Source organism: Condylostylus longicornis, unplaced genomic scaffold, assembly GCF_029603195.1.
Source record: "Condylostylus longicornis isolate FDR11 unplaced genomic scaffold, ASM2960319v2 ptg000031l, whole genome shotgun sequence".
NCBI classification, from domain to species: Eukaryota; Metazoa; Arthropoda; class Insecta; order Diptera; family Dolichopodidae; genus Condylostylus; species Condylostylus longicornis.
Window position 1 is genome coordinate 1956163 of NW_026578000.1, and position 10909 is coordinate 1967071.

Consider the following 10909-nt stretch of genomic DNA (forward strand, 5'->3'; position numbering starts at 1 on the left):
TATGTGTATTTTACATATAGTAAATGTTAGACAGAGAAATGAAAAAAAAAAAAACAAAAATTCAATGTTTTTTATTATGCTGAAATCAGTTTGATGTCTTCCTTCAATATTCTTTAACCAAAGACAACACCAAATAAAATTTAAAATTGAAGAGGAAGAAGATGAAGAAATAAAATAAACTTCCAGAACGGTATTGAATCAGAAATGAAAAATTTAATACCACTTCCTTTCATTTTTACTTTATATATAGTGTTCAATTTAAGGAATGATGTTTGTGTGTATGTATATTTCATTCAATATATAAATAGAATTTAAATATACAAAAGTATAAAAGGAAAATATAACAAAGCTTTGAACCACGGAATTTTTTTTTTTTTTGAAAGTGAATTAAAAAGAACTAAAAACAAAATTTGAATAAAAGTTAAAAAAGTTTTCATTCAACTTACAAATGTTTTCCAATTGGAACAAATGGAAATAGAATTCCAATCTCATTGTTCCAATTTAGAATATTCTTTCTTTTAGACAACGAGCGAATTTATTCTAAAATGGCTCAAATAATAACTAAAAATTAATGTAAACAAGTAAAAGAGGATAAGAACAAGCCTACTTGACTTAAGTGTAATTTGCATGCGACAATTTGACTTTATTTAACATAATATAAGTTTTATTTTTCCGAAATCAAAGATTATGGATTAAAGCTTATTATTTACTCAAAAATAATTCCTCCTTTAAGAGGGTCATCGTCAATTAATGTCGACCTTCAAGAAATTTTTTCTGATCCTGTTAAATAAGCCACACAAATAGTTTTTGAATATTCTTATAATTCTGCTAAAAAAAACGATAATTGGCCTGTTTAATATTTTTTAGCTCTTTTTTCAGCCAATATCATATCGTACGTGATTTAATATCGTAAATTTTTTTTTGACCTAATATTGGACGCCATTCCATTCGTGACTGAACATTAATATCCGATTTTATATATCTAAACTTAAATAATTAAAGCTTTTGAACAGTTCCATACTATAGGAGAGAATACTGAGAGTGACTTTAGTATTCCGAAAATATACTTAAATAATATGCATAGTTCTAACTAAATATATTTTCTTTAAATCGTAACAAATTTAAGAAATTCAAGAGTTTTAACTCTCTTTTATAATATTACGTTGTATATACTTCAATCTCTTAATATGAAAAATGAACGTACGTTAAAAGTTTTTCACATATATACTTGAATAATATGATTCATGTATGATTATTACAAGTAACGTGATCAAATTCTCGACAAGAAAGTATAATAGAATTAAACCTTTGTAAATGCTTTTATGTATATATATATATACACCCACATCTATAAGTTTAGATGGGAATATAAAGAGTACATAAATTGAGTAAAATTTTTTTGTATAAAAAAGTATAAAACATCTTTTTTAAAAAAAAAAAAATCATGCATACAACCTTTGACACCTGATACATAACTTTGTTTTCTTCCGTATACCGTTTAGAAGAACAATTTTTTATACATATATGAAAAATTTATATACATATGTCAGTGTATGTGTCGGTGTACATTATACAATTACACATGTTAAAAAAGAAATTTTTGGAATGGAAGCGAAATAAAAAAAAAAAATATTAAACTGTTTTTCTTTTTTTTTTTTTCACTTTCCATAAAAATAAATACGTAAAGTGCCGCATATTTCCTCGAAATTCCTGCTTTTGTTTTATTTTCACACCATATTTTTGTGAATGAAAATATCACCTTTTATTACTCACATCATATAATGAAATTGGGCTATATTAGAACGTGATCCTTCCTTATATTCGACTGATAACATTAAAGAAGGGAGCAAAGCGAAAAAAATAAACATAAAATTTTTTAAGAAATTTCCGTTTTTGCATGCATACGTGAATATTGTATGTGCCATTATTGAGTTTTAGTCTGTCATACCACATTACCCCAAAGAACACAATAGATAAGAGCACAATAGGAGAGCACATAATGTAAGAGAGACGAAAAAAAAAATTAGGTATACAAATCCAAAGCATAAAATAAAATGAAAAATTTAAAAAAAAAAATTATTCGAAAATCTATTGACATGACAATTGAAGTTAAAAAAGAAATCACTTTACATATTTTCGGAAAATTTTCAAATATTAAGATTGAATTTTTGTACATGCATACATACAAAATGAAGTATGTTTATTTTCGAAGAGAAAATTTTTTCTTCAAAAATATTTTTCTATTTAATTTTATTTTTTATTTTTTTTTCAAGTACAATGATCGAAAATTTACGAGAAACACAGAATCCTATTTTCATTCAGATTTTCTTATTGAAATTTTATTTGTTAATATGTTTAGATGCTATACAAATACATACATACATTTATGTGTGTACCTTATGTTTGCTTTTATAGTATATAACAATATTCTTAAAAAATAGATTGAATTTTGAATAATAATTTTAAAATTCTTTTTAGCATGTTATACAATCTTTGATTATCTCTTTGAATAGTTTGATTTTATTCTAAAAATAAATTATTTTTATTATCTTAAAGCAAAATATTTTAGTAATTGTATTAAAGGAATTTATGAATATTTTTAAATTTTTTATTAGATTTAAAAAATTGGAATTTGTTATAATAATTTTTAATTATGAAACATTGCTGAATAAGGGAAGTTTTGCGCATTTTGGTAGCCGTCCGACATCTTGTCGTATTCTTTGATTTAGCTACAGAAATGTCACTCAAATATTTTATCAATTTATGATACCCGTACGTTAAGAAGTATAGTGTTTGTAACATTAAGAAATAATGGTCTGAGATAGAGACTCAAGTATATGTTTTTCATCAGCGTTGAATTGCGAGTCGATTTAATTATGTTAGCCCGTCCGTCCCGATGCCAACTTTAAAATTAATTCAGTTAAGTTTACCAAATTTACACAAAAGATTTATTATAGTAAATGCCAGAATCCTATTTAAATTGAATATGATCGAGGTACTGTTTCGGGTAGTTGGTATATAACTTCAAAATTTATTTGGCCATATATCAAAAATTAATCAGCGCATAGTTTTGAAAATTTACACGAGCGAATATGTTGTTATGGTTGATATGTTCGATAAAAGTCATTGAAATTTCATAAAAATGCCATACAATTTCATAAGTTGTTTGCTTATAGTCCAGAAACTATTAAAGCTACAATATTGAATTTTTGAACAAACAAAAATTTTGTGATATCGTCATCATTTTTAGTAAAACTTTTTAAGATTTTATGGGTTTATATGGTCACTATCACAATATGTATAAATTAGCACAGGTTGAACATAAAATAAAAGCAAAGGAGGTTGTATGAAACTGTATGTCAATTATCTCCAACGTTTAAAATTATTAATTCGTACATGTATCACAAAGTTAATACCATCAACAATATTTATTCTCGTTTTATCATTAATTTAAATAAATTCATTAATCATTTCTCAATAACTATTAATTGCATAATGATGGTATATCACGCAATCGAAAGCACAGTTCTCTGACTTTCCAAGTATTGGTATTGAATCTCTATATTTCTTCTGGTTTTTCCTCACATTGCCTTTATGGATTTGACCGATTCATTTTCCCATTTCATACTTTAAAACTATTCGGAACACATGTAGTTATTGGCAAAATTTCTAGTGTGAAAATTAATAATGTATTAATAAATTAATTCATTTTGATTGAAGATTATAAAAATGTTGTAATAATGAAATTCTCACTTCTTTCAAATAAATTTTGCAGCATCATTTTTCGTTAAAATTTATTGATACCCAATTCGAATATATACTCGTGCACATATGCGCCTAAATATATTCTAAATTTAATAATATTTTTTTTTTAAATATTTCAAAATTGTTGCTTAATTTTTAAAATATTCAGCAGTTTACTTTATCTTTTTAGTGAATTTTACATAAAATTTTATGTAAATCTAAAGGTAAATAAAAATTAATAATATCAAAATTAATGAAATTAATAATAAAAGTACTCCTAAATTTATGCAATGCCATTGTATACATAATAATCTTTGATTATATTTAACTAAGTTAAATCAAATTTATTATATCGTTTTAAAACAAAAAAAAAAACATTATATTTACAAGAGAAATTAAAAATTCTTTATAATCCTCCAAAAAAAAAAAAACAAAAATTACTCTTTAATGAATAATAATATTTTATTTTGGGTTCTTAATCCTTAATACAAATTAAAAACATAAAGAAAAATGTCATCCCTATATCGTTTGATTATCTTCTTCTCTTACTCTTCCTCCTCTTCCTCTTCCTCCTCCTCCTTTTTTTTCTATTATTTAAATTTTTATCAAAGAAAAAAAAAACAAAGCAAGAAAAAGAGTTAAATGACGCATATTATTTGATTTTGATTTAATTTCCGTAATATATTCTTAAACACCCTTCTTATCTTTTAATTTCTTTAACAGAATTTTAACTTTCGTTCAGAAATTTTATCACGTTCTCATCAAAATCTTTTAAAACAGAGCAAGCTGAAATCAAAAACTAAAAAGAAAAAACGGAGAAGAATCAAACGCATTCAAAATACAAAAACACAAAAAAGAAAGGAACAAATAAAAAATAAGACATAAAACCGATTTTGTCATATAGTATCCATCATCGTCATCAGTATCATAATCAGCATCAGGATCATCTTTTAGAGCGCCTTTAAACCTTCTTAATCTTAGTAAAATATTTGAAGAGAAAAAAAAAAGAAACGGAAACCTTCGTTTTTTTTCCGTTCTTTTATTGTTTTCTTTTGGTTATCCTCTTTTCCTTATAATTTTATTACACTTTTTTTTTTATTATTATTATTTGACATGAAACTTGACAAATAAAACCCAAAATGGAGCAAAGAAAAACATAAAAAAAAAAACAAGCGAGGGTTGAAGACAAAAACATAAAAAAAATTTATGTTTTCTCTTTCATTTTATTTTGTTTTTTTTTCTCTTTCATTTTATCCAACCATACGACTATTGTTGTTTTTGTCATTTAAAAAGAATTTTATTGGTTGCTTTTTAGCTTATTTAAATTTCTGAAATGAAATCTCATTTCATTTCTTTGAATTTTTTGTTTGTATACAATTGTAGATACGTATATACTTATAGTGGAATGCTGCTACCACTGCTGCTCCAGCTGCCTTCATCAGAATATGTTTTCAAGATCTGTTCCTGTCAGAATTTTTGTGTTTTTTTTTATTTTTTTTTTTTGGAAATTTTCCTTTTTTTTTCCCTAGTTTTAACCGATTTCATTCGTATCCTTTTTTTTCCCACCCAATGTTCTTGCTGTTTTTTTTTTGTTGCAGTAGTTGTTTTAATAATGTTATTCTTCTTATTCATTTTGTTTTTTGAACAAATATGAGAATACGAAAAAAAAGAAAAAATCAAAATTTTGAGGATAGCCAACTCTTTATAGCTAATTGTACAAAGGGATTTTTGTCCAATATCGTACGTATTTGTAATTAAAATGTTCTGATAATGTAGTTTTTTTTTCCAGAGATATTTCAGAATATAAAAAGTATTCAGAAAATTCACAGAGGAATACAAGAAGGAATAATATATACAAAATTATAAAAGGACAATATAATTACGTAATGTATTAAGAGTACAAAAATATTTTAAAAAGGTTTACATTATATGGAAACAAGGATATTAATTTGTCGAACAGAAAAACAAAACCAGTCTAAAGGATATTAATTTTAAAATGGTATATAAAATTTAATTATAATTTTATTATTTAAAAACTTTATGTTTGTGTACAATAAAAGAGGACACAATTTTTTACTTTTGAAATAAGTTTTTGTTTTCTGTGAATTTAATTTTATGTTGCTTTATTGAAGTACCATATTTTACTTTTGAGAAATTTCACTATAAATCAAACTTTTGTGAGTAACTATTAAAATAATTATTACTTTTAATGATAATTTTTATTGAACATATAAGAACCCCAAAGTTGTCCTTTTATAGAAACATTGTTTGTTAATTTGAGCTATTGAAATATAAAAATATAGATAGAGAAGTTTAATCTTTATTAAAAATTACAAAAATATCAGAAAAATTGGAATTTTGTTTAGGTAAACTAGTTGTTTTCTCACCTCAATCACGGAAACAATAGTTAATAAATAGCGTTAAAATCAACAATACTTTTAAAACATTCTTTTACATCTTCAATACGTTCTCTTTTTCTTCTTACTCAAAACTAATATAAGAGAAGTAATCGGGAGTAATTTTTTTTTGTAATTTGAAATGTTTACTTTCTCATAATGGAGTGGAATTTATAAAATGTGAGTAAAAAGAATTTGACGTTTGATTTCATTACAAAAATATTAAAACTATCTCTCGGAAAACTGAATGAAACTATTTCTCAGTTATTTCTCTATTATTTTTAAAAGAGTAACTGAGCAAGTGTATGATTGGGATGTGAAAGTGAAAATGTTCTGTTGATGGATAATTATCGTTAAGTCAAATAATTCGATCTTATTAGAAGAGTTGTATTATCAAGTGATTATGACAAAGCAATTGTCTTATTCTAGCTATCACAAATAATGTTACCACTTCTTGACATTTCAAAAAAAAAAAAAAATTCGTACTTTTCGACTGAAATTGATTAATTACATATACCTTTGAGAGTCGCATAATATTCAATTTATAAAAATTCAGGCTAAATCTTATCAAATTATAAAGTCAAGTCATTTCGCTTTAGGAATAAAGTGACAGAAGTTATATGACATTTAAGGGAGCTTTTTTTTTTATCAATTATAAGTGACATAAAAAAAGTGTTAATTGGAAAATATTTTTTGTCAGTACAAAAAATTCTGATTATTGCCATTAATCTGGTCACTGGAATAGGGTCACTGATACAATATAATTATGTGTATAGGTGTGTAAAATTTCGACTTATTTACTATATGTTATTTACAAGCAAGTAAGTCTTAAAGTTTATAATTTTATCAAAATATTTTTTAAAGTTAAACTGGTATTACTAATATTAAAACTTTGAAAAATAAAAAAACAACACAAACACATTTTAGACAAATTGTCAAAAAAAAAGGAAATTTAAATTTTATAAAAAGTATAAAAAAAATATTTATTTTTCTCTCATAATTCAACAGCAAAATGCATTACGCGCGTTATTTTCGACCAAAATATTTATACCAAAAAAAAAAAATAAGAAAAAAAAAGAAAGAGAAAAATATAAAATGTGCTAGACGGGTTGTGAAGTGTTCAAAATAGAAATGTAAAAATATTAAAAGGAGTGACTTCTGTTTTTGTTCTTGTGGCAACAAATCGCTTTCATCGGAAATATAGGAAGAAACTTGTGGGAAAAATTCATTGGAAATATCAGAATTTTCAAGTGTTGAGAACATTCTGGAATATTATATTTTTTGCTCAAATTCAAATAACAAAGATTTCGGAAGGAAAGACAAGTGAAGTTGATTTTTAGGAAAAATTATTTTTTTTTTTTTAGATTATGCGAGGAAGCTGGTTTTCGGTATGATTTTTTCTGTAGAATAACCTAATTTGGGTGGTGAGCATTAAGTTAAGCATGAAATACACGTTGCGGTTTAAAGTTTAGAAAATAATACGTTTTAATTTAACGTTGGTGTTACCTTGTTTTCCTATTTTGCAAATTCATATTAAATATTTAAGAAAATAAGTATTTAAGAAAAGTAGAAAAATGCTTTGATCATCTGCCAGTTAGTAAATTGATGTGATTTTGTCTTCAAGGAAGTAGGTTGCTTGGTTGGATACACGACGCTACAGTTAGCACAAATGTACCATTTTGTTATCACTCTTTCTGAAAAACCAGAACGTCATTATGTTTTCAGATACCAATCGGCCATTAGAGTCATCTCGCCTCTTTAATGAACGAGTGAGAAACTTATACTTTTGCTAGAATTAATATTAAGTCCAGCAATGCTCACTTCACAGAACGAGATTAATCTTGCTCTATTCACAGTGGTAATAAATTAGCGTCTCTTCTTTACTACCGGTATCTGCGACATAAGGGATTAAAAGAAAGTCCTATCTTTTCCGCGTGTTCATAAATCGGCTAGTGTGACGTAGAAAAGCGCCACTATAATATCTATATTCTCTCGCGACATCAAAAGGAATTCTCCCGGGCTGTTTTGGCGGTACTGAAATCATCAAATTTTAATTCAAAGCTAGTCTGGAGTTGCTTCAACAATCTGGAAAAACTGAGTGTGAATAACAAAGTCACTCTTATGTGGGTTCCTGGCCATACAGGATTAAAAAGAAATGAGGAGGCCGATTATCTGGAGAAGTTGGGGGCATATGCTTCCTTCATTGGGCCTGGTCCGAGCATGGCTAATTCTATGAGATGTCTGGCCAGGTCTGTCTGGGTGGAAAGGCATGCTTTGGAGCTGTGGCGCTCCCGTGCGGGGTTGTCGCGATCCAAAAACTTCTTTGGTCGACGGATCGCGGGCATTCCAGACATTGTAAGGCAAAGCTACTCTTCACTGAGAGTTCTATCGTGTTCTGTCATTGGGCATGTGCCCTTTAACTCATATTTACACAAAATTGGCAGATCAAATACATAGCGATGTAGATTCTGTGACCGTGGCACGGAGGACTACACTCATGGCCTATTTGAGTGTGATGGCTTGGCCCTCTCTATCGAGGCCTAGGACTAGAATTCACATAAATCGTTGTGCATGACGGATCTGTTAAAATTTATCGGAAGCCTTAACCTTGAGTTCTAATGATCTGGTGGGGGGATAAACAAAAGACCTGTATGGTCGAGGTGCTGATTAAATTCGCCCCATACGTAACGCAACGTAAGGTAGTGGTTTATGTAATATTTATCATCAGTTAACGCATTGTAGACCGAACATGTTGAAATCGATAAACAAATAAGTGCGTTTTTTTTTGCATTCACTCTTCACTTCTCTGGGAAAACTAAAAGAGATAGAGTGATTCCAAGTGATTTTTTATGATCACTACTATTTGCGTATTGCATAAGAAAATTTTATAATACATACATAATTATTTTATAATTAAAATTAAATCAAAAAAATAATTGTTTATTGTACTTACCTCTTGTGTAAAACTAATTTCAATTTTTTCTTCACTACTTATATCTTTCATACTGGTACTAAAACCTTTTATTATTGATGATTGCTCATATAGAATTTTATCACGATCACGTTGTCCTCTTGATTTTTGTAATACACTTTGTTTACATCTTGTACCACATGCAATCGCGGATATTTTACTAGCGTAATAATACATCGCCATACGTCACGAGATTTTTTTATCACAAATTTTCATTATTTCAAAAAATATTTTTCTCCTATATTAATTATTAGTATAGCTATAATATAATTATTATATTAAATTATAAATTTTATTATTATTAATTAATTAATAATTACGATACTTATTATTAAAATTTTTTTACTATATTAACATTATTATTTATTTATGGAATTTATTTTGAAGAACGAAAAAAATTATAAGAAAATTTTAAATTTTTAATAATTTTTCACATTTTTTTAAATTTTAAATATTTTTTTGTTTTTTGTCTAAATTTTTGATTTTGAATTGTTGCTCATTATGGAAAACATTTCAATTATTAAATACTAGATTTTTATTTATTTATCGAATTCTTTATCTCTATATTTTATAAATAGTTTTTTAATTTATACAATTTTGGTAAGTATTATTAAAATTTAATGATGTTTTCTGATATTAGTAATTTTTTTTTATTTTCGTTGAAAAATTATGGAATTTTTTTTTTACTCTTTTATAATTTACAATTATTTTTCAATTACAATGTTACAATTAAATTTATTAAGTTTTTCAGACATTTTAATTAATTAAAAATTCTTCTGTTAGTTTAAGTAATTTTTTCATTATTATTACACTGCTCATTCCATATGTCTGTTGTTCAGTTCGTCCTTCATATGCTGGTATTACATAACCATAAAAATTATTTGAATTTTGTAAAAAAAAACAAAAACTAAATTAAATTTTTATTGTACTGCTTTCTCTTCTATATGTAGTTAAACTTCCTGGCACAACAATTATTATTATTATTATTGTCCTCTAGATGAATCCTTAAGGAAAAAATATAGAAAAAAAAATAATATTGTTAATGAAGAGAATTAAAATTTTTTTCTTAATTCTTGTTTTTTAATGTTTTACAATAATTTTCTCTTATTTTGTCTTCAACTATAATTTTATTATAATAATCCTTGTTAGCCTTGTTAACAACATTAATATTTGGTATTTTTGTTTCGTTTTGTTTGAGGAAAAAAAAAAATAGACCACAAACACCACAATTCTATGTCATGAAAATTATTTTAAAAAGAATGAAAAAAATAATAATAATAATCGGATAAAATATAGAAAAGTGAAATTTTTCTTTGGTCCTATATCAGGTTTTCTTTGCATACTATTCTATATTAGTGTTCTTGTGTAATTTCAAGACATTTTTTTTTTAAGAAAGAAGAATTGGAATAAAAAATAAAATTAAAATTGAAATTGAATTTGAAATGTTATGCTAACTATAAAGAAATTCTTTGTCATATTTAATTTTTTTTTTTTATAATATTCTAGGTTCATTTCTCTCAAGTATTTATTAAAATGATGCGGGGAGCAGCAGACGTTCCTGAAATTTAAATATAGCAAGGAATCGCAATGAAATAGAAAAGAGAAATGAAAATAAAAGCATTATTGTAAGCGGAAGTGTTATTAACTAAGAAATTTTAGCCTCTTTTGTTTTTAGGACGTTTCTAAAACAATGCCCTTAAAATTTTTTTTTTTTTAAAATGTGATCTGTTAAAATTATTAGCAATTTGTATTTTTGTAGGAAAAAATTTTGTTCTGTATTTATTGCTTATGTTCCTTC

The 10909-nt window shown here is 25.7% G+C and overlaps 1 protein-coding gene across 1 annotated transcript in view; it reads right to left on the minus strand.

The window, feature by feature from the left end:
• The window catches only part of LOC129608261 (ras-GEF domain-containing family member 1B), a 129118-nt gene extending 119545 nt beyond the window's left edge, over window positions 1–9573 (minus strand). The window contains exon 1 of the mRNA XM_055519652.1: window positions 9094–9573. Coding sequence (XP_055375627.1) covers window positions 9094–9294 — 201 coding nt within the window. The 5' untranslated portion in view covers window positions 9295–9573. The remainder of the gene's footprint in view (window positions 1–9093) is intronic.
• Window positions 9574–10909: the final 1336 nt, after the last annotated feature.